Source organism: Aptenodytes patagonicus, chromosome 3 (genome assembly GCF_965638725.1).
Source record: "Aptenodytes patagonicus chromosome 3, bAptPat1.pri.cur, whole genome shotgun sequence".
Taxonomy (NCBI): Eukaryota; Metazoa; Chordata; class Aves; order Sphenisciformes; family Spheniscidae; genus Aptenodytes; species Aptenodytes patagonicus.
In genome coordinates, this window is record NC_134951.1 from 41,778,083 (window position 1) to 41,802,975 (window position 24,893).

General features: G+C 43.2%; 1 protein-coding gene across 1 annotated transcript; it reads right to left on the reverse strand.

Moving 5' to 3' along the window:
• Window positions 1–362: 362 nt before the first annotated feature.
• On the reverse strand, window positions 363–24,470 carry TBX18 (T-box transcription factor 18). Its single transcript, XM_076333172.1, has 8 exons — window positions 24,182–24,470; window positions 23,091–23,274; window positions 21,435–21,536; window positions 18,338–18,509; window positions 11,672–11,839; window positions 10,420–10,484; window positions 6,667–6,761; window positions 363–4,161 (listed from the first exon to the last, which is right to left on the reverse strand). The coding sequence occupies exons 1-8, from the start codon at window positions 24,453–24,455 to the stop codon at window positions 3,437–3,439; spliced, it is 1,785 nt and encodes a 594-aa protein (XP_076189287.1). The 5' UTR covers window positions 24,456–24,470; the 3' UTR covers window positions 363–3,436.
• Window positions 24,471–24,893: the final 423 nt, after the last annotated feature.

Genomic DNA, 24,893 nt, shown 5'->3' on the forward strand with positions numbered 1-24,893 from the left:
CGCAGAGAGAAAATATGCAGGGTACCAAGCTCCTGCTCAAGCACCTGGTCACATGGAAGTGCTAACTTCCCAGATCTGGCTGACATGGGGCAGCTGAACTGGTCTTGGCAGCTGGGATGAGCTGGGCTATGAGGAACCAGCAAGGCTCCATCACTGGCTAATGAGCCCAGCAAGCTGCTCAGTCCCTTCTTCCCACATAAAAACCTCACAGCTCTGCTATCAGCCTCAGCATCTCCTTGTACCCAACATCTGTCATGACCTTTGCATACAAATAACAGAGAGGTTCAACAGCAGATGGTTAAACTGAACCTCGTAAGAATTGTGGACTAGTTGTTATTGTTGCAGTTTGTTGTATTAAGTCTTTGAATTTCAGAGCTTACCTTAGAGCCACTTCCTTTGGTCTTGCTGAAGTTGTAGAGAAAAAAAAAAAAGGCCCAAACCCCTCAATTTTCCAAATGTAGTAAAAAGTGTTTGAATACACACTTTAATATATTTTCTGTGGCATTTTTGTAAAATACAGATATATAATTATAGATATAATGCATATATAGCATTTACTATATTGATAAAAAGCTAGTCTTTTCACAATGACACACCAGTAAGTATGTACAATATGATTCAAATTTTAAGGAACAAATGTTTCAAACAATATTGTGTGGTTATATGATAAGAATAATTTGAGGAAAAATAAGAGACCAGTTCTAAAAAATTCCCAGACGATAAAGTACATACTCTTGCCAGGAGCACCTCCATGAACATCCATGCACAACCTTTTTTTTTTTCCCTTGTAGGAACATGCATGATTTAGCTGTTCCACATTTCTACCTCGTCACAGCCCTCACGATGACATGATAATTATCTTCAACCTTTTTCAAGTACAGATTAATTGTATCATTCTTCCCATTTAAAGATTTGTCCAACTGCAACATTTCAAAGTTTTGGCTAGAGCAGGAATTACTATACACAAGTTTCTTGTTAATTTAAACCAATAGAGCTATGACAATTTACATAACTGAAAATTTGCCCATCTTCTACACATCTTAAAACCATTTCACAAATTCTTAGTGTGCGGTTTTTGAACAGTGTTTTTAGCACTGCAGGTCTTTGCTAGGAGGTCTGTCTCAAAGGACACTGCAATGCCAAAACTAGCGACAGACCTGAAGTACACAAATGCTCTGTTATCCTCATATATGAACACTACCTAGCCATTCATCTGTAATGTACTGTCCACAGTACAGTAGATGCAAAGATGATCTTCATCTTTAATGTACCGTCACCTTTTACTGTGAGGCAGAGAAGTGCTATTATCACATTTTACAGAAGAAAAAAAATTAGATGTAGAAAGGCTAAGTGAATTGCCCAAGGTCACCTGGGAAGTTTGTGACAGCAAAGAAGCAAACCCACATCTCCTCAACTGCAGGCTCATCCTCTTGTCTTTCCAGCTTTGAATGAGAACTTTCTACGTGTGTTAACATAAACAAATGTGTAACTAATAGAAATAAAGCCTTCTCCAGGCACGGGCTTAAAGACAGCCCTCTCACTATCTCTTCTTATCATTTGGGAATAGAAGAGGGCTGTTTCTGCAGGCATTATCTCCAACCCACTGAAGAAATACTAGCTGCAATGAGTCTTTCTTGAAGTGGGAGCAGTTAAGCCCACTGTTTGCCAGAAAAGATGTAGGAACTTTTGAGAAACACAACAATCCACCTTCACCGAAAAATCTAAGAGAGAAAAACATAAAATTGGAAAGGCCTTATTTTCCTTCAATGCTGACCAGGGAAGCATTTTCCATTTCATTTGTACTCACTTTATAATGCCTTTACATCACCTGCACAATATAAAGGAAGCTTAGCGTACTGCTGAAGACAACCCATTCTCTCAAGCATTAAAATCTGTTCTACAACCTCCATGGTTCAGCTCTGACAGGCGGGCAGCTGAGAGGCAGCTTTCGCAGCAGGACTGATGCGCACCGGGGTTGTGCAGGTGCAGACAAGGGCAGAACTTTTGCCACGACAAGTGTCTCCCCGTGTCCTTGTCACTCTGGAGAAGCCTGGTCAGCAGCAGGTTGCGATCTGCGTTCTTACAAGCATCAGCTAAAACCAGAGCTGGGAAGGAAGGGAACCTCTCCAATTCCAGGGCAAAAACTGACTGAGAAACAGAGCAGCAGTAACCTCATGACAGAAAGGAGTAAGAGGAAGACAGATGGCTCCCTGGAGGGAGGGACACAGGCTGTAGGTGTCATGTTGGAGTATTCAAAGTAAACTATTAAAGGAATTTTGCCTATTGTAATCCTGGTCCCAGTTTGGCCGTGTTACAAGCAGGCAGCTATGACAAAGTTCTGCTTCCAGCAACACTTGTGGGCAAACTGGGTCATCCGCCTAATTGCTACAGGCGATGTATTTATGAGATACTGAGGATGGAGAACTTTTTGCCCTTATTAAAAAAAAAAAAAACAAACCCAAACCCAAAACACAACACACACGCAAAAGGGTAAAACCGATAATGGAATTTCTCATCCTGCTCAGCTTTTTTTTTTTCCTAAATCAAACCTGCATTTTCCTTTAAAAAAGTAAAAATACAAAAACAAAGATACATTAGAATATCCTACTGTCCAGTAAATGTCTTATAGGCAATATTTATGGAGGAAAAAAATGCATCAAGCCCTTCCTTTGACAAAAATGAAGCATCCCAAAGTTCATTCTGTACCAAGGAATGCTACTTCTTCTGCTGTTGGTTTAAATTACTCCTGTCACCACAATTTGAATATGCATTATTTGTCTTCAAATACCTAAACATAAATCTAGACTAATGCTGAAAAAAATAAATCCTAGTAAGAATGCTGTGCCGTTGATAAGCTAAAAACAGCATATCATGAGAAGGCAAACTAATCTTTCCGTTTACTTTGTAAATAATCCATTAGCTAAACTTCTATTTCAGGCTGGATGCTTGATGCTTAACACTTAAAAGTCCAAATACCCTTCATATCCCTTATAACAGAAAAGAAACTTGTAAAATGCCTTTGGTGCATCAGCTTATCATTGTATGAATGTTTTAAAGAAACTCGCTAGTACTATAGGAAATATAAGTGGGCTTGTTTGTGTTGTTTAATACTCCAAGTGTCATTTCATTCTTTAAAGGGGTTAGAACAGAGGAGGGGGAAAGGGGAGGAAGTCTTACTTAATTTGTTGCATATGTCCCAACGTGTTATACAACTAAGTGTATTATACCAGAAAACTAAAGCAGTCTGCGCCGCAACAAACTCTGTGTAACTCAAAATCGGAGAATAATCTGGCCACAAGCAAGTCAAAAATTCAGTGAAACTTCCTCTCATATTATATATACACACACTTTACAAGCTACATCAAGTGTCCTTTCATATTCCAAAAGAAATACATTGTAGACACCAAACATACTGTACTTTTACTTAAAGGCTTCATCAAACCATATGTGCAGACACTTGAGAAGATGAGAGTGTTAAGCTTCCTAGGGTCCTAGAGTCAAAGAAATTCTGCTGCCCCCCACTGCTAAGTAAGTGCACTCCTTCCACGGGGGGCAACATCTGCCGATCCGTCATGGTTCCGCTTGGCGAGGACCCCAAGAAACTTCCTTGGGAAGAAACGATTTTCTCAGGACTGGCAGCCAGTTTAGGGGATGTGGAAAAGTTATATCCATAGAGCGCACAGGGACTGTGCAGTCTAAACGTGTTGTAGGAGCCTTGGTGGGTTTGATTAGTGGTAAAGGCATTGCTGGATGGGGATGGCATGATGTACTGGAGCTGTGGAGACATCCCTGAAATCTGCATAGATAAGCCAGTCTGCGGGCAGCTGAACGCATCCCCATCATTGCCACTCATAGACATATTCACAGTTGTGCTACTCGACACACCGACATAGGAGGGAGTCCTCGGGGGTGCAAACGTCTCACTGGTTTGGTTTGTGAGCCTGTTGTAGGTTTCAGCCAAAGAAGTGCTGTATCTGTTCAGGGTCAAGCCTGAGCGGGCACAAGCTGTGTAGTCAGCTGGAGCAAGGCTACAGAGCTGGCTAGTGTTGGGACTGAGGTGGAAGGCTGGAGATGAGCAAGGGGAACCCGGTAAAAGGTGAGGGTGAGTAGATGGCACTCCACTGCCAGATCCCTGGAGTAAAGTAGAGGAACCTGCATTTCCTGCAAGAGAATATTACAGTGTAAGAAGCATGTTGGAAAAGGTTCACTTCCTAGGTGACAGATCAAGACCTTTGTCTTTTATAATAACCCTTGACATGAAACACGACGCAAATTCATTCAAAAAATGACATGTACATACATGTGCAGGGGGGGGTGTGCACGTGTGGCACATGCGTATTTTTAAAGAAACAACCCGTCCAAGAAAGGGAAGGCAAGTTAATCTTTTGCAACCATCACTCAATACTTAGAGCTCCTGCCCGAAAGGTTAACTACTCTTTATTTGACACAGGAAGCAAGCTGCACGGCAGCTAAGATGTAGCCAGGCGAGTACCACATCACAGGAAGCCTTCTTCAAAGTTATGAATTTTGTATTGTCTATGCTGTGGCTACACCCCAGAGCGCGTTTCAAGCACTCTGTGCCTGACTCACTGTCAGAGCACCAGCTAAGGAACCGGCTCCTTAGCTCAAATGATAGAGGCTCCCACAGTTCAACAGCTTCAGGAAAGTTCACAACCTGAGAACAAAACTTCAGAACAACTTCAGGAAAAGTGTAGGCTGAGTACTGTGCACAGCTGCTTCATTTCTTGAACTGGTAGGTGGAGGTTTAGGTTTGCAGCAAACTGTTCACAAACTGTTCGTTTACTGGTATGAGAACTTTTTACGTGACAAATACCAGTGCTGAATGCTCCTGAAAACACACTGCTTGGTACAGATGAAGCATTTTCTCAGGACTGAAAGTTTCCCAGCTGTAAGAAACACGTTCTTTTCTTAGAGATTGTATCTCCCTGAAAAACGAGCACAGAAAAATTGATTTGGGCCCTTCACAGTCTCCTAGGCGGAAGGCACTTAACACGGAAGACTCTCCTGTTTGTGAATCACACTATCAAACAGCTTGATGCTGCAGAGATACATGCTGTCAGTAAGTTAACAGGTTTTCATGATAGGTGAGCTAGTAAAAAGAAAAATACATTATCAGTGAACTCTGCCTGCTGCTTCTTGCTCTGTTGACAGGCCACAACAGGCGCAAAGCACCATAAGACACTGCCACGTTCAAGAAATCCTAGGCATAGGATTATGGCATACTTATTTTTCTTCCAGCCTATGTCAACGCCTCCACTATCCAAAGGTGGGCACTTCCACCATTAACCACCAGGACAAATTTCTAATGGGGTCTTTCAGCAAGTCTCTAAACCACTCTACTGGCCACAGTACAGTTGACTAAAGATTTTCCAAGGATCCCAGCTCCCATTCTGTGAACATCAACAGTAACTTCAACAAGCTCCATAACCTGCAACAGCAGAAAAGGAAGCGGGAAGTTCATGGCAGCAGTTCCCCTGCTCTCAAACAGTGCTGCCATATACAAACAGGGCAATACAGCTGGCCTGTCTCCTAGACATTTTAACTTCATAGTGAGTTGCCTTTCAGTCTTACACAGTCTGACAAGGTATTTCAGGTCTGATGCCGGCTTCTCAATACAGGCCTTTTTTACGAGGACGGTCCCCCCACCCCCATCTTCCACGCAAAACTCTGCCAACCCTGGCTTGGCACAAAAACTCCTCTTTAATTGCACACATCAGGCACGGATGCTCAAAATTTCTCAAAGGAGTGGGCCAAGGAGAAGCTGACAAAAGTGATTCCTGTGTATTTCTGTATCCTCTGGGGTTTTGCTCTAAAGACGCTTAATGGCTTTGGAATACATTGTCAAGAAGGCAGGAAGAATGTTTGTAAATTTGGTAGCAGAGAATGCAAAGAATCAATATTTAGTTGGGAAACATCTGAGAGGTTTTCTGTATGTATTGGGGTACTTTGGAAATAAAGGAACTCAGAAAAGAGTACAGAGACTCCCTTCTCTGTCCAAACAGGCCATTTAAATACACCTCCCTCCCCCACAGCACTACCTCTACGACGGAGAAAGTGGGAGCCAAGAGGTTATAGACTGGGGAGCAGGAAAAAACAAAATGGAGACGAAGTCCATTTTTTCAAGCTCTAGGACGCAGATAAAGTTTGTTGGGATTTTTACTGAACAACTTTTAGGTCTTTAAGAATCAAGGAGGAAACCCAATTAAGCTTGCCGCTACTGATTCATTACTCAAAGGACATTTCTTCTCCCATTCCTTTTTTTTTTTTTCTCTTAAACACACAAGTAATTCCTATATTGGACTCTGGATGTGTACAACGGAAGTCATCTACAAATGAACTCTGCCTTGTGTATCTAGCCAGAGCATAACACTAAGGAAGAGGTTATTCCATCCTTAAATAACTGTCATCTTCCACATGTGATCTAATTTGTCTTTACGACCTAACATTTTTACTGCCACAGTGCTTAAGTTAGCGTTAGTTTTCTAACTTAGAATAGCTCTGATGAGAGGTGATAGCCTGCACTGGGGTGGGTTGGTTGCTTTTTCTCTGCAAGTGACACACTCATCTAGATTTTTGTAAAGAATGATGGACAAAGCTTTATCTTCATGCATTTTTGTTTTGAAAGAACACAAAGGAGACCATTACCTTGTTTGGGTATCCCAGGTATATCTTCAAATGTAAGTGTCCTCAGCGAAGGTCTCCAGAAGGCATAAGACTCTACCAGAGCTTCCAGTCCCATTCTATTTAGAACAAAAACATCACGGTGTCATGAAAGCAAGCTGTATTTTCTCTGCATGGTTTACCTCAGAAACATATAAAAATTAGTAACATTTTAGAATTATTTTGAGTTTCATTTCCATGAGATCGCTGTGATGTGTAGTCACTGGGCTGGCAGCATGCAGAGAGTTTCCCATTTCCACAGTCTGGCTCTTGATGTCAGTCTTGGCTTTTTGGGGTTTTTTTTTGCGGGGGCGGGAGGGGGACAACTTGGCTAAAATGACGTTAAATGTTTTCCTAGTATGACATTTCCTTAAAGTAATTTCCTTAAAAGTAATGCTCTAACTGCCAGAGGTATGATCTCCTATTTCTGCCTAGAACAAAGGTGATCCACTGACAACTTCTATTAAAACAGGATTCCCAGTCATTACCAACGAGTTGGAAAATCACGCTTACAACATGAGCAAGCCCTGGGTGTACAGCTCTTCGGCAACTAAAATGTATAAAGCGATGTTGTGTCTCGGTTATTATGTGCTCAGCAAAATGAAGATTTTCATTTTCTAAAGGCAATCATTTTCTTTCAACAGTGTCATGACAAAACAGAAATAACTGGGTAGACAATCGTGGCAGACTATTTAGAAGAATCTCTATTTCCTGAAGGCAAAGGCTCCTATTTTTTCTGACAGAATCTATGAATAATGCACCTCAGAGGTATCATTTTGCTGTTATTTTTGGCTGCTGGGCCCCAAAGGCCTGTTAAGCGTCAGCATCAGGCACACACCAAATACAAGTGCTCGCCTTTGAGCAGCAGCACTCTGTAAACTCGAATTATGCAAATAGCCCAATTTGAAGCTACCGACATGGTTCTTCTGATACTGCTTCTTCCCCATTGCATTTCCAAATGTATTTCAGGAAACAGTTATAAAATATTTATTAGCTGAACCTGGACTAAAAAGATAGCCTTCATTTTCCGCAGCAATGGTGAATTTTCATTTCTAGTTAAAGCGGAGATAAAAGCCACCTCCTGGAGGAGTGTAGCCAAGGCGATAATTTATACAAGATGCCTTCGAACAATTTCCACATTTTATCACCACCCTAATTTACGCTATCAAATGGCCAAGTTTATTTAACAAAACAGTTATGTTTTTCCTGAAGTATTTAAAGGGAGAAATTCTGGTCCTTTCCTGAGTAAAAGTTTTTATAGGGTCAAACTTAAGGCCTAACTGAAGAATGAAACTATTCTCAGCACATAAATTCTGTTGCACTTTGCAAATGCACAGGGAATGCTTTTAAAAGGTGAAGCTACTGATTTCTGTAAAATAGCCTGTGGGACTGAACAGGAATGACCTGAAAGGGAATATTTTTAATTAAACAGAATTATTGCATGCAGCAGTGCTGAGTAAGATAGCTGCAATAATTAAAGCAACATTGGAAAGTTGGATATAATGGTACCACAGTATTTTTTTTATACTTTTCTTGGAGATTAAAATGCCTCGGTGATAAGTATACCAGCTAGAACAATGAAGACAACCGAATCTTAATGTTCAGCAACAGAGTAAAATAATAATCAACTGATTAGACGAGTAATTTAATTTAAAAAACCGAAATTTTCCTTAACAACTAAAAATCTGAGCTGCATTCCCACACACACTTATTCAGTACCACAGAGCCTATCAAAGAAAACAGCAATATTGACTTCAGTAAACCAATGTCAATTTGCAATGGACAAGAGTTTGCAGAGTCAATTCTGTAACGAGTGTGTTTGTTACAGTAAAAGCATTCAGACCTCATCCAAAGCCAGTTCCGAAACATTTATACAAAGGCTGGCCCTTCCTACCGGACTGGCTTCCTAATCATTTCCATAAACCATATGTCTTTCAATTAAAACACCCTGCTTTTTTTCTAATGCCCGAACCAAACTTACTGCTAGCAGCCAAACAAAACAAAAAAACCTCTCTGGATATCCCCAGTCCTACAACTGGGTTTGCACGGTTGCAGATGCAGTACTCTTACTGCACCTACATCATCCTCGGGTAATACCAGGTCTGTCCCACCACGTCAAATCCAGTTCAAAACTGGTTTCTGAACGATTCTTTGCTCTCTATTTTCAAGGGCATCTTCTCTTGTTTCATAGAACATTATGGAAGAAATTCTAACTCCACTTAAACTCAGAAATTTCAGAGGAGTCAGGGTTTCACACTTCTTAGGAGGCTCTTTAGTACTTATTTTATAGCTCTGCAAAAAGCATGCATAGCGGAGACACTGCCTACGGAGAGCTGTCAAATAGGGCATGTACAGCAACTCTTTTCTTCCCCGAGTACACACAGCATGTTTTGCTTCTTCAGTCACTGCATTTATCTGAAAGTTACTGTCCACTTAATTTCAAACTAGAAGGCTACAAAGGAGGACAAAACTCTATTTATGCCGGTGCCTGGGGCGTCACTTCCAGGCCCCAGGACAGAGCATGGCCGATTGTTTCTTGCTTGGAAGACAAAAATTTTAGAGAGCAACAAATGCAGAGTGCAAACTGAAAAGACACTTACAGTGGGTTCCCGTAAATCTTTACAACTACGCCACCCCTTCTGTAACTGTTCATCTTCTAAAAACTACTTGTTTGCTGTCTGGTTTCAGCACTTATGCAACTTAGGTGGAAGCACAAAACAGGCTTTGATGCTGTAGCCTCTGCTAAAAGAGCAGCTCAATAAAGCAGCTACCAAAAGATACTCTCTGAGCATTCCTATCAGCACAGAGTCTGCTCCCTTCTCTGCAAGGCTAGGTCATAAATATAGCAGCTTTAGACACCAAACGCAATGTGGTCACTGGAACTGATGTATAATATGCACCACAATTAAATGCTGCTTTTTTTAGCTGAAATGGTTTAACATACAATTCATAACAGGCTTAAGTATTTTGCATTAAACCGTCTTTGGATAAAATACCTCATCAGTACTGGCAGCAGGGACTAGACCAAGTCTCCACCTTGCACTACTCAGATTCCCCATTGCTATTTTGAAGGATTCATGGATCAAGAGAGAGCAAGCAATTAATCAGTCCAACCGCAACAGAGGAGGTGGAAACCAGGCTCGTTTCAAGGTCATCTATAGCCTAGTAGGAAAGGCATTCACGTAGGAAGTGGATTTCAAACTCCTTAGGCTAAAGAGACACTTGAACATGGGTCTTCCACCTCCTAGGCAAGTGTACTAAACATAAGGTTACTGCATGAGGCGACTTAGTTTTTCCCCCTTTAAGAGAAAACAACGAGCCATTCATCTATACTAAATGCCACTTACATGCAAAAGAACCTGGGCTTATAGTTTGACACCAGTATCTGCAATTTGTGCCTCCAGCCAGGAGAAAGAGGAGATTTCAGGAGCAGCCTGAAATCACAGACCTGAGTATGCATTTATTCCATTTGCAGCCTCCATGGTATGCCACCACTTCCACCGAAAGGAACTTGAGTACAAGAGTCAAGCTGAGTGCCAACCTGTTCTTGACCTAGATGGTCAGAGGAGTAGGAACGGGAACCCACCACAGAGAACATTACTGGGAAACCTAAGTGCTCCCTCAGGGAGTCTGAGTCCTCAGACTAATTTGTCTGTAAATATTGGTATTCCCCTCAACCAGCCTTCACAAACCTATCCTGTCAGCAGTAACAAACCCACCTCCTTCCCCAACACCTACCTGTTACGTCCCGAATCTCTAAACCCTTTGGCGAATGGATTCCTATCAATCTTCAGACGAGTTATCTGTGAATATGATCAGAGAAATTATTACCTGCAAACTCAGCTAAGTAACACACAAAATGACTCTCCTGACAGAATTAAGCCGACAGTGGAGTAGAAACATCTTCACATTTGCATGGTTTAAGATGGATGTCCTGAAACACAGCAAAATAAGGGCCAGCCTTCTGATCATTATTTTTGCAAATCCCCAGAGAAGCTAATAGGTATTTAATGCTACCAAATGGCAGGTTGGAATTCTTGAGAAAAATCTTCTGGCAAATGTCATTCTTCACCTAAGAGAGTATACTGCCTAACTGCAATAAAATTAAATTAAATTTTATTTCTGTACGGGTCAAGAAGGAAATGTGAAAAGAGAGATTATGTCTAAGCTATTATCCTCCATAACAAACCAGCAACTCCCCCCCCAAACACTTGTAATTTAAATAAATGTGATATAATATAAATAATATAAATAATTATATTTCGGTATTTACATGGCTCTCCTGCTCTTCTCTTTGTAAAGATAGCAAGGCATATATAATTTCCCAAAATACAGCTGCAGTAACTTATGTGGAATTAATAAAATGTCACAACACTAACTGTGGTGTCACTATATATGTTAATACTTAAACAAGTGGTAATAAGAGCCAAACACCGGAGTCACGCAACCTGCAGTTTACTTTTGACTTTGAATCTGTGTGGACCCAGATAAATTGCAGTTAATAATATACGCTGAATACAGCTAATGAAAACAACTGCAACTTTCTTCAGACCTCAGCTTCTCTGTTAAGGTCCTGGGAGTTTTGAAATCACTGGAGTCAGGAACAAAAGTGCTTTAAAAATTCTATCCAGACATGTATTTACACTTAAAGGTACAAAAACACCTTTAAAAATTAGACTGCTCTTTGCCTTGTGCTTCAATGCTGTATTTATAATTAAGACACCATTAACTATGCTAATTAGACTGTGTGATCTCCATAATAAGAATTACTTTTTACACACAGCATCTAGCCCACGTGGCCTGAAGTCTCAGCTATAGCCTCCAGGCGCTGCTGCAATACTACTAGTGAAAGCTACTTGTATTACAAAAAGGGTTTAGATAATGCTTTTTAATAAGTGGTATAATAAAAGTATCTGCTTTTCTCCTATCTCTTACTTCCCTGGTCTACTCTGAAAAGCCTGTAAAGTGCTAAGCAGAAAGTCCAAGTTACCTGTTGATTTTGGTACGCTGTGACAGTAGTGAAAACTGTCTCTGGAAAGGAGAAGGCTTTCACCCCTTCTCCTGAAGGGATAGGCTTGACGGGGGACAGATCATCTCCACAGTCTTTTCGGATGACGTGGACACGAGGCTGATATTTATGCATAGAGTGAAGGATAATCTATGCAGTCATGAAAGGAAAAAGATAACATTTATTAGAAAGGACACCCTGCTGTTTCAGGACTAATAGCTTTTTGGAACAGATTATGGTATGTGTTTACCATGCCACTTACTGGAAATCAAATGTTTTCTTTAACCTCTGAAGGTTCTTATTACAGTAGTCTAATCCCTGTGCATTTATGTTATTGCCAACCCTAAGCACTTAAAAATTACAACTCGGGAGCTCCAAATTCAGAGACTGGCTCAATTAAAAAAAAAAAAAACAGAAAAAAATCAGGAGTGAAGTCCTGGTCCCACTGGAATTAGGAAAGTTTTGTCACTTTTTTCCACTGGAGCCTGGATTTGATCTGACAGGATTAACAGCTGCAGCATTTGCCTTTTGCTTTTGGAACCTTCAGGGTATGCTTGGAGCAATTTTCTTCCTGATATCCCAAAGGTTGGAAACGTATCTTGTTTTAAACACAAGCTGAGACTCTCACACTCTGAAGAAGCAGAAACTTAGAGTAAAATAATACCAAAATCCAAAACTCTAAAGTGTTAATAACCCTAGATTTACAATACAGACAATGAATATCAATACACAAACCCCTCCCAGCATACAAAAACTCAATTAAGAATAAATTATAAACGAGAAGTATATGAACTCACAGTTCATAAAGTTAAACACAAAAATACCTCTTGATATTGCTCCCAAATTTTAGAGGAGATTTAAAATACTGAATTTTTCCTCTATTTTACTCCACTTCAGCTAACTACTACTAAAATAGAAAATTTCAAGAAAAAAAATAATTGGAAGCTGAACTATTATTGTTGGAAGGCCTAAGAAATTAGTAACTCAATAAATAAACAGTCCTATGGCTATTGGAACCACTAATCAACATTCAGGGGAAGCTTTTTAATTTCCTGCTCCTGGAGTAGCCTCAGAATGTGCATGTGCTCAGGCACTCGACAGAGCCCTTATGCCAGACACCGTGGAAGTTCATTCATCCAAATGACACAGAGGACATTACATTCATTTGGATAAACTAGAGTTTGGCTAGTTTAGTACACTTGGTCCTGGCCAGATGACATGACCCCGTTTTGGATAAGCCAAGTTTCTGGATAATCAGGGGTTTTATTAGCCTGTAAGTAAGGTTTTGACAATGACATCACAGGCTCCAATTAATTTGCTCAGGGAGTGCCCTATGGATGTTCTCATATGAAGCCTTTTCCCAGTCTCTGGAATCTTGCACAGAGCAAGATTTTTATCATGCAAATGTGTATTCTCTTTTACAACACTCCTTTCAGTTCTCCACTGGCAAAGACCTACAAAATGAAAATGCTGAGAGGACAGCACATTCCTAACCCTGTTTTCCTGCGAACACCCAGCGATACCAGGGGAGGTACTGGTGCAACTGAAAAAAACCATCAAGCAAAGCTCTGTTCCACTGTTCAAACCCATCGCTGTTCTGTGCCTTGCCATTTGCCTGGGTGCCACTGAGAGTGCCACATTCTGCTCCCACCCCGATTACTTCACCCCATCAGCTCTGCAGTGCAAACTACCACTTGCCTACACGGCGGACTTGACCGTACGCAATGATAACCCAGGCAGCTACGAACAGCTCTGCTCATGTTTCAGGACAAGCGAAGTCATGGCAGTATGGAGATGAACACCTCCCACTCCTTATCTGGGTGGCTATTACAGCTAAACTGATCCTTGTCATCTCTTAAGAGCAACCTGGCTTGGCTCTGCGCTATACTGAAATTTCCTGCGCTGACACACGGTTAGACGATTAGCAAATCCATAGCAAGAATTTTTTTTTTCTTGATTTTGTTCAGTGCCTTGTACAATGGGATCTTTGTTAAATGATCAGGACTCTGAATTCTAAATAAATAATATATAACTGCAGAGCCCTGGTGAGTTACAGAGCAACACTATGTAGATAGGACATAAAAAGAAAGGGAAATGCAATGCCCACTCTAAAAATCTTTCAGCTCTATTATTCTAAGCATCACCAAAAGTTACTGTGATGAAAAAGCTAAGGAAAAGGAGATTCCTGCTTTTCATTCCGCATCGCTTGCACATGTAACAGCACAAACGAGATCTAACAGTTTATCTGCAGAACCATCAACTTTCCCTTTGTACCCTTAAAAGCCAACAATAAAAAACCCCAACCAGAACAAACCCCACCAAACGCCAAGCACAAACTGGCATTGCTTTCAACTCACAGTTGAAGAGCCTGCCTCTCTCTACAAATCTCTCACAGGGCAAGACCAAAACACTTCAGGGGGGAATAAACCTCTCCCGCCAAAGGTAAAATTACACTTTGACCACTGCAGATGTCAAGACATCATTATCGGACTGAAGACGCCGCAGCAGGGAGCCCACAGGTAGGCAGCAGGGCAAAGCAGCAGCCTGGCAGAACAAAGGTGGCCAAGGCACCTGCAGACACACAAAAGCTGGGATTACCTTTGCAATACGACTTTTGAGAGATGCTGCCGTGATGAGGCCTCAGCACTGACCCTGAGCTTGGGTACCATCGTGGCACAAACGTCACAGCCAACACAAGCGAGAGCCCAATTCTCTTTCGCGGGGGAGATGCCGATCCTCCGGCAGCTCGGCGGTGCACAGATTACACAGCCACCTCCCCACCACTGGCATGGTCCTCACCTTGATGTTGTTTTCACCAAAAATCCTCCTTTGTCCTCCCTGCAAAGCCCATGTTATTCAGGCTTCTTGCAGTCAGGGAAGCGTATGGGGCCAAGGAGCATGGACTCCCTCTTCACAAAGACAAAAACTGCAAGTGCAAATGCTGATGTTTCCCAGCTTTTCATTGTGACAAGAACATATAACTACCCGTTGACTGTAAGCAGAGCTCACTACTTGGAGCCAAGTCTGGGCAGAGCAACAGCCTGCCTCTGCTTCCAGCCTCACCCCACTTTCAAATGGGGAAAAAAAAACCCCAACCACCAAGGAACAATTAACACGCCAACAGCCTCATTTTCACTAAAAGATGTTCCTCTGCATCAAAAAATACTCAGTTGAAAAGCATGGAAAATAGCATTAAAAATATTGACTTTTCCCCCCTACTGAAATTCAGATTAAAAACTGCAACAAAATAGAAAAATCAGCCAGCTCTAACCAGCCGGAGGAAGAGACTGCTTTTACAATGCAGCACTTACTCCACAGATGCGAGAGGGATGAAAGGCATTAACAAAGGGCACCCAGACCACGCACTTCTCAGTGTCAACTGCAAAATGCAGGTTTACTCTTCCTTACCATCACAACTCAGATGAAAGACGCAAATGCCACAGTATGTGTCTTAATGATGCCATTGGGCCTTAATGCCTCTATAAGCACACAGTCTTTCCAAAGTAGGGAATTCACCCTGGGACTCCCTTTTGAGATCGAAAACACACAACAAAAACATATCCTTACAAATTTTGCTTGATTTCCTCAGCCTTCAAGTGGAACCCATGTATCAGAGAGTGTCCTACATGCAGATGTACTTCAAAATCTCTCCGCAGAACAGCACTATAAAATTACGTCGTCACGAACTCCCACTCAAAATACTGATGAAAATAGCAGCAGGCAGCAAGGAGCCAGAAAGCGTTCGAGCAGCGAAGCAAGTCGTCTTAGAGATGGCTGGTCTCCTTTCGCAAGAAGCTAATCCCAGGCCAACACAATGCAAGGGGAGTTGGCTGCCATGAACTACTGCTACAATATAAATACTGCACAGGAACACTACCTTAGCATCTGTTTGCAAATACTGTCCCCATTCCCATGGACGTGGGTCACTTCTCTCACTGGTTCTGAGAGTTAATACTCTGGAATAGGTAAAAGGGCTCTGGGCTGATCTCATGCGAGCTCCCTACCTCAGCGCCTGCAAGATCAAAACCTAGCCCTGGGATTTTACACAAGAACACTGCAAAAGCTGACACCTCTGAGGAGCACAGGAAGAATAAAGGAACAATTTCGACAAGGATTAAAGCCCCAGAACCAGACAGCATGGAAAGCACGCCCAAAGAACAAGAGCTAAAACCCGACACTGCTTGAACTACTGGAGGAATGATGGCAGAGTGTAGAGACCCCACCGAGGTTTCCCTGAGCCGTTCTGCCTAAGCAGGAGGGGAAAAATAAAAAACTTTCTAATAATCTAAAATATACCCCATCTCCTATACAGCGGCAGGAGAGTCAGAACACTTGATGTAAAAACACTGTTCGAGGGACAGTACAGCCTTGACCCCTCACTCTTCTAATCCCCCATCCTTCCCCTGGTACCCTTTTGAGAAAAATGGTTCCTTCCTGCTTATGCAAAACAATTGGTTTTTATATTCATCACAAAATATGATTATTCGTTTTCCATTATTGCTGGAGGCATTCAGAGGCTACATAGCTTTTTCAATACAGCATTCCACACTACCATAGCTTTAAAAGAAAAAATGTACCCATTGGAAGAGACACTTTTCTGCTTTCTGCTTTTGCCTTTTCTGGTAATTATGAATGACAAGTTTGCAATTTCCCAGATTTGAGAAATATGAAATTATTTTACAGTCATCCTTCTTTTGTCCTTTTATTTTAATACTTAAGTTTCCATTTTGGGGAGGAGGGGCGCTGCCGTAGCTCTGAATCAGTTCAATGTGTCTCAAATCACTGTACTAGGGCTTTGCTTTACTAGTTTCCAAATCGAAACACTTAACTAAAGACCAGAAAATTTATATCCCCCCACATTATGAATAATGGCGTGCTGTGTACACTACACAGGTTTCAGTTCAAAATAAAAACAAAGCTAAGATCCGGGATGGAAAAATACAGCAATACAATTCTCTACATAGCCGAAATTTTATCACAGGGCAGTTTGTGACTGCAAGTGCACGGGTGGACCACAGTACCCACACATCGCCCCTCTGAAATGACGGAATACAAAAACCAGCCGCCCTGCTCCCCGCTGGAAAAGCGACATTGTACCGTTTGCATCCGCTTCGCTTTTTAAAGCCCTTAAAATAGACTCAGGACTCAGAGAAAGCAACTCCCACTCGAGAAGAGTCGCAAATACACGAATGCTGGGGAAACTACGGGAACTACCTGTACTAATCTTTACTCAAACAAACACTGCCAAATGAGACCCCGTAACTGTAATTCTGGAAAGAAGCGAAGTAAAACATCTTTCTTACAATCCTTAACAAAAGCACTGCTAACTCAAGAGATGTAAATACCCCCACCTTCCTTTTAAGTAAGAGCGCAATGAAATTATGAACAGTATTATACGAAAGGGAGACTTTTTATCCTTGTTACCACATTTGCTAGCTCAGTCCAGCCAGTCTCCTGTATTCCTGCCTCTGTAAGGTAAAAGTTGTAGCTCCTGCACAATTTGACCAGAGTCTCAAGTTAATCTCCTTTGCAAACACTAATGGGGAGAAAAAAGATCATACTTAAACTTGGCTTACGTATTGACAAAATACCTGGCTTAATGTCACAGAGTTACAACTATGCTGAAAGATGCATGTAGTATCTTTGTACTCTGTGCCAGGTACATTTTCTCTCGCTCCCTTCCGTTAAGGAGAAAGTATCCTGCTTAATAAACTGGGCTATACTAAGGACAATGGAATCCACATCCTGTCTTAAAACTTGCCTCTAACATCTTAAAACTCTACCACTTGGAACTCGATGCTCCTTCTGAAAGCAAGCCAACATTTGCCATTTATTACAGGATTTTGCAAAATTAAAGACTTCACCCTGACTAAAAACAATTCTCATTTTTTAATTATTTCCTAAGGTGTCAAGTAAAACTATTTTAGGGATTGCTGGAAAGATACTGGCTTACATCTGTCATGTTTCAACAGTTTTGAAGAGAAAAGGAAATATTAACATAACACATTTTGTCACATTAGATAATGTCATAACTAAACAATTTAGAACTTGCAAACAGAACACTCATACTGCATACGTCTTCGCCAGTTTTTTCAGAAGTAATGAGCCTCAGCTGTGAAAGGGTCTTGCTTCATAAGGTATGTAATAAATCATTATCGGAGCAAACCCAGCTCCCATGTTGTTCGTTTTTGACTGCAATTATTAACACCTCATGGGATTTCACACAAATGTTTAGGTTAAGAAAATAGTTAAGTGTATTTTTATTCACATGAAGTTATTACACACTATTAATGTTTCTTCTAGCCACTTGTGAATTTAAGCATCCTTTTTGATCAGAGCAGAAGTTGTGAGTAACACACTCGGTGGGAAAACATGACAGCAATTCTGCCCCTTCGTATTAGGCAATTTAGCCTTGTAAAGTCTTACTTTGCAGAAGGAGCTCTGTTTTTGAGGGGGGAGTAAAACAGCAGGCTCTAATCAGCACTTAATTATCGGAGCAGAAAGTAAGCAGATTTTAGATCTGGACGGTAAAGTTCCAAAACAGCTTTGAAAAGTCAAGCCTATTTCTGGCACCCTGAAGCTGTACGTCAGTCTTTCGAGGCTGAGCAATGTGCCTACATGTAATACTGCAGAAGAGCAAGTACTCACATGCCCTTGATCGTCCAGCTCATTATTGGTAAGCTTCAGTTTGTCAAAGCTGATCACTTGTCTCATCCATGTCTCCCCGGAGGCAGGTGAATCCGGGTGAATATAAACACGAGGCGGTACCGGGGAGTCAGCATTACCAGCCACCATCCACTTGGAGCTATGATAAACATACCTATAAAAAGAAAACAAATACCTATAACCACAAAACCCGAAATAATTTATCAGACCCATTCAGTATTAATAAATTAGGGCCCATACGTACAGCAAGAACCCACCAATTAACAAAACATGAAAGGACAATAAACAAAAGGTATTTTTTTAGTTTCAAAACATAGTTCTGGTATCTGCAAAAGTAAGGTTAAAAACCACGCTCTGATCTGACCTTAGTCTTCTTAAAATCAGTAACAGTCTTAATGCTAGGCTCCACACTGAGCTTTAAGCTGGTGTCAGTTCATCGATTGCTACAGCTCTGCTCTGAATAGGCATCAGCAAACAGGGAAGAATCTAGTCCTTCATTTATCAAATCGAGCAGTAATTCCATATTTGGAAGATTTAACGTGTTGAGTCTAATATAAGAGTCTATAAATAAAGCTATTGAAGGGAAAGAACGTTATGATTGGGAAAAATAATGAAACTATGTCAAAGTATGCTCTTGCTATTTCTGCAAGACCGTATTAATTTTCTTGAATAATATTGCAGAAAGGCTTAAAAATGAAAAAAACGCAGCCCCTATTTCATTTGATAGGCCAATGCTGACAAAGTCATTTTCTAATATAAATAGTGCCTGCTTTGGTAGAAAACTTATTCTGAAGGCAGACACTTCACAGGGCAATTTAAAAAGCACTAATTAAAAATGTCAAGGTATTTTCTTCAAGTACAGTAAAATTCCTGTAATTCAGCTGTGTTTTTTAATAAAAACAAGAAAGACTTTATCAAATCATTTGTTTGTACAATTCAGTTTCCAACATAATTGGAAATGAAGACAAAACGATCCAATACATGCATCGCTGCGTACAATTCATATCAAGCTGTAAAACTAAGACCTAGAATGGTGGTGACATTCTCTCCTGGAGAGAAATTCTCAACCCCGGATCACACAAGTCAACTGTTGTAAGGTTTTTCATTTATTTTATATTTGTTGGTTTATACTAAATACATGTTTTCGCTACAAAAGTAAATAAAGTCATAAATACACATGAAATATTTTGAGCAACAGCTTCAGCTTCCAAATATTTACAACAGGGTCCAATTTTGCTAGAAATCTAGACCTAGAGGTAATTTTCTTCATTTCCATTTAGTTTTGCTATCTGCTATGACAGCTAAAGACTAGGCTCCATATGTGACTGCTGTGGCATCTTTCAAATCTGAAGATCTGCAAGACAGTTTGTAAAGCCACATGAACAGCCCAAGTTAAAATAACAGTCAGCAATAAAAAAAATCATAGACTGCACAGCAAAGAATGAATAGTGGAATCAAGTAAAACACGTAAAACATTAATATTTAGCGGGAAGGTTAAAGGTGTGGTACTAACACATGATTACAGAAATTTAAGTTTGCCAACTAAGAAAATACTGCCCTTCATACAACTTCTGTTAAGTGACTTCAGTTATCTGGGCACCACGTATCACACTGGGCAGACAGTGCAGCTCAGTGTGACTGTATTTATTTTAAATGAAAGGAGGTGTAACCAACCCATATTCAATATACCTGTTTTCAGTTTTTAAAATTAACATTTTTATTCCATTTGGAGTAATTACCTTGCTTTTTCTATGAATTAAGGAATTGCTCAGACCTTCTAGGAATGATATGCTTAGATTGCTAAGTAAATGCACACGTGCAACACAAAGCAAGAGAAGGGCTTTCATTTGAGCTGCACTGCACTGGTCCAAAGAAAAAAGCATTTCTTCTCTATGGTACGGTCAGAAAAGCCTCCCCCAACCGTATGTACTGAACATCCTCAGCACTGGTATCTGCACCTCGTTGAAAAACACAAAATCTAAAATGATCCTAAGAAACGTCTTAACATACCGCACGAGAAAAGGACAAAATTGCAGTTAATGAGGTAAGGACACGCAGAAAACACAGGGCAGTGTTTGCGTAGGAAACGAGGCAGCATTCCTGCAGAACCAACCTTTTGGTCTTGGTCTGAATATTCCTAGTTCTACAATTAAATCTGCAGCGGTTTTCCCTACATTATACTAAGTATAGGGTTGAAATAATCAAACCAGCAATTGGTAAGGACCTGATCCTGCCTCCACGGAACTACTTGGCCAGGCTCCTCCTGGCCACTACGGAGCACGGGATCGCATCTGCAAAGCCAGACCTACAAAACGTCGACAGCTCACAGCAGCAACTGCTGCGGGCCCAATCCTGCCAACGTTTCTACAGGACCAGCGGTTTCAGCAGAGCCCAACTAGCTCCCTCGAAACACGACTGCCCTCGCCATAGTGAGAGTTTCAGCACATAATTCCTACCCTTGAATGTTCAGGGAACAACTACTTCTCTTCCTCACGTTATTCTTCAGACAATAATGCCATCAATTCTTTAAAAAGCAGTAATTAGAAACATTACCCTTTGTGAATCTAAGCAACCAAGTATCTGAGTGATAAACAGCTTTTAAATTAAACGATATAATCAATTTGAAGCGTGACCGAGAAAGCTTATATGCCATTAAATCAGACATCAATGCTATTAATGTTATTAATTAATGTTAATGCCGTTTAGCACTAGAAAAACGTGCATTTTCATATTTATTTGTTAATAGGAAATAATTCCCACCGACACGATGAGGAATAAAATACGGTGACATTTCCTGCTCGCACTAGAACTGCACTCTGCAAGCCCAAACCTGGGCGTCTGCCCACAGCACATACACAACAGAAGGCAAATGCATAAAGAGCTTCAACAGAAATTTTAGTTGGTTTTGCATACTTGGCACAATTTTATTTATTTTTTTAAACGCACTGGGATGAAAATAGGAATCTGAAGGAGAGTTAAACACGACCTTCTGCTAATTCATACAGTGTTAATGTTTTCTTCCGATAGCCGAGCTCCCCACGGCTTGCATCATATGTTTTTTGCCTTAAAGTCACCATACCTGTATCTTTTGTTATCCACTGGCACAATATCCATAGCAATATAATACTGCTGATGTGGGTCTAAACCTGAGATCTTCACTCTCATTGCGGGAAACATCCGCCTGAACACGGAAAGAGAGAGGTCATTTTTAATACGAAACAGACTCGGGAACGGTTGTTTAGGAAAAGTAACCGGTTCGTGGGATTTTTCTCGTTCTTCCTTTTAGCCTACGGAGTCCTTTCGGACGATTGTAGTTACATAGCCATGAAATGGCCCATTCGATATGTCAAAACAGATTTCTAAAGTGCATTTACTCGAACAATGCTTCGTATGTTTTGGGATACGCTTTGGGAGTACAGCTATTACCACATCATTTCAACTTTATTGTTAGACAGTAAATCATTTGGTTTTGAGACTTTACTTTAGCAGGACACGCATTTAAAGCCGTTCGAGATAGTAGCTAGAAATGTATTTCTGGAGATGTGCAAACGCCGCCTCCTCCCAGGGAGACCAATACTTACAGAAATGCAAATCGCCACTGCAGTTTCAACTGACAGCAGCAAATGGCGTATCATTTCTGCAGCAGCAAATTAGAAAGCTAAATCCACGGCGATGCAATTGTAACACCGCAAGGATGCGGTTATAAAAGCCAACGTGCCATGCCGTAACCCAACAATGTGGTCTTTATTGAGACGGGACTTCCTGTCTGCAACTTACTAAAGGTGAAGTGCAAGAGCTACTCTGTCTTTGAAAGGTATAGTAAAACTTCTTTATTGAAAGCAGAAACGAATCTACGAGGTAATTTCTTAAAAAAAAAAAAAAACAACAACCGCCAAAAAAAACCCCCAAGACCCAAACGTTCACGATTTGGATCCTGCTGCGGAGAAAGCGGAGTAATTAACTGATGCGGTGGTTTTAACGCAAAAATGCGTTTCTTAGCTCACGTTTGGCATGCCTTTTATCAAGAAAGTTCATTCTTGAAGCCAAAAAAAAAAAAAAAGAAAAAAGTCCTAGCGACGAGCTGACTGCAAGCTACTGAAAGGCACTTTTCTGTATTTTATAAACCTGAAAGCCATTCCAGTTTATTCAGTATTTGCTGCTGTTCTTAAATATGTATGTATAGAAAAAGTCAATTAGAAGTCGTTACTGGAAAGAAAAATCCTATCTTCCTTATTTCTGAATAAGCAGGGGGGGTAAACCTGACTGCGGTTAACTAGTTTTCGCTGTTATTTCAGTGCACCTGTAAGATAAAACAGAAATTCCCCGACTGGACTCTCTGAAGACAAATGTTGCTTTGTGCTGTTTAAGACTGCGTTTCAATCATTAATAGAGCCTCTCTGAAAATGTAGAAGGTAGCATATGGATTCAATAAAATATGTTTTTGTAATTTCTAATAAGCTGAGATACTTTTATACTACCCAGGTTTTTACCATGTGTATCCACTGGAAAGGGGAAAAGTTTCCCCTCAGAAGGACACGGCGCTCCCAGACCTCGCCCTAATGAACAGGAAACCCGAAACGCCACATGCTCCCGTGCCCATCTAAAATTATCGCCATCTACCTGCCTCGTAAATCTGGGGGGGGGGGGGGGGTCCCCGGTTTTTTGCCCGCCCGCCGCCCCCCGGCCCGCCGAGCCCGGGACAGAGCCCGGGAGCGGCCCCGCGGGTGCCCGTTACCTTCCCGCCTTGGTGATGATCATCTCGGTGCCGATCTCGTGGAAGCGCTTCCAGAGCTCGGCACCCTGCAGGTCCACCCGCGGCGCCTGCGGCGTGGGCAGCGGCGAGCCGGGCCTCGAGCCCTTGGGGGAGCCGCCGGGGGAGGCGGGCGGGGAGGCCGGCAGGAAGCCCTCCTCGCAGCCGCCTGCGGAGAGAGCGGAGGAAGCGAGAGGGGCCGGGGGAGCGCGGACCTCCCGACCGGGGGGGACTTCCTCAGCCCGAGCCGGGCCCCGCCGACCCAGCGGGGGCGACGGGCTGCGCCGGGCCCCGGCCGCGGCCTTGCGCGCCGGGACGGGGGGGCGACCCGAGTGCCGGCCGGTCGTGCTAGGGCGTTCGGGGGGCGAGAGGGGCGCCGAGGGCTCGGGCTCGGCTCCCCGACGCGGAGCCCAGGGGCGAGCCGCCCCCAGTGCCGCGCCCGGCCGGGCCGAGCCGAGCTGGGCGTGCGGCGCCCCCGGCCGCGGGACGAGCGGGCGGCAGCGGGTCCGTGGTGCGAGGCCGGCGGCGCGTTTCGTTTGGGCGCCTTTAGCGTGACCACCGCCGGCCGCGGCCTTCTGCCCCCGCAGCGTGAAAATGCACTCGCGTCCGTATACAATAAATTACGGACACACACACACACACACATATATGTGTGCTGTATATATATACACGTAGTTGCATATACACTTCTAGCAGTACGCATACACATATGTATTGCATAAGCGCTTTCCCCTCCTCGGAAACAAGCCCCCAGCTGTTGCTCCACCGCGCTGCGGCACCGACAAGCCGCCCTGCTCCGCGCCGCGCCGCCGGCCGAGGCGCCGGGGAGCCCCGCGAGTTTTAAGCGGCAGCGCCGGCGGGGGGTGGGGGGGGGGTAGGGGGTGGGTGCCCATGCAGCGTGGAAAGACAGAAGGAATAAGGGGGAAACAGAGTGGAGTGCAGGCTGCGGTTGGGGAAGGGGGGAGCCGGAGCCCAGCCGGAGGAGCGGGCCTCCCGCCCGGCAGTCAGGGCAAGAGGCGGGCGCGGGCGGCAGCGCGGGCAAAGAGCGCGGCGGCGGGTCGCGGGGCGGCACTCACCGGCGGGGGCGCGGGCGGCGCAGCCCAGCTCCATGTCGCCGCAGGTCCTGCCGGCGGCGGCGGCGGCGGCGGAGCTCTTGGCGCAGCAGCCGCTGCCCCCTTCGTCCTCCGCCGCCTCGTCCTCGCCGCCCAGCTTCCGCCGCTTGGGCTGCCGCGGCGGCGGCGGCTGCTGCTGCTGCTGCTGCTTCTCGGCCCCGATGAGCGCCTCCACGGAGAAGGCGTGAGCCTTGAGGCTCATGGTGGTGCCGGGCGAGGACCGCCGCTTGTCGGCCATGCCCGCCCCCCTACAGCCCGCGCATCCAGGCGCGCCGCGGCCGCCGGCACCGGCACCCGCGCCCGGCCCGCCGCGCCGGCCGCCCTCCCGTCCTCCCGACCGCGCAGGCAAGGGGCTGGGGCTTTTCCTTGCCTTTCTTTTTAAATCCGAGTTACCGGCCAAGTTTTTTTTTTTTTTGGGGGGGGTGGTGGTGGTATTTTTTTTAAAGAGGAAAAAAAAAAATCTATTCCTTTCTGCAGATGCGCTCCTTCTCTCCCCCTCCTCCTTCTCCTCCTCCACGTTCTGCCCCGTCTGATGGGCCAGGCAGGACTGACATGGGTAACAAACGCTCTGCGGACACAAATTAGGGCTTGTAATTGAAATTTGTTGCCTTGATCTGTCAGCACTTCCAGGCAGGAGACCGGTGGGAAGAACTCGCTCATTAGTGTCACTGCGGCG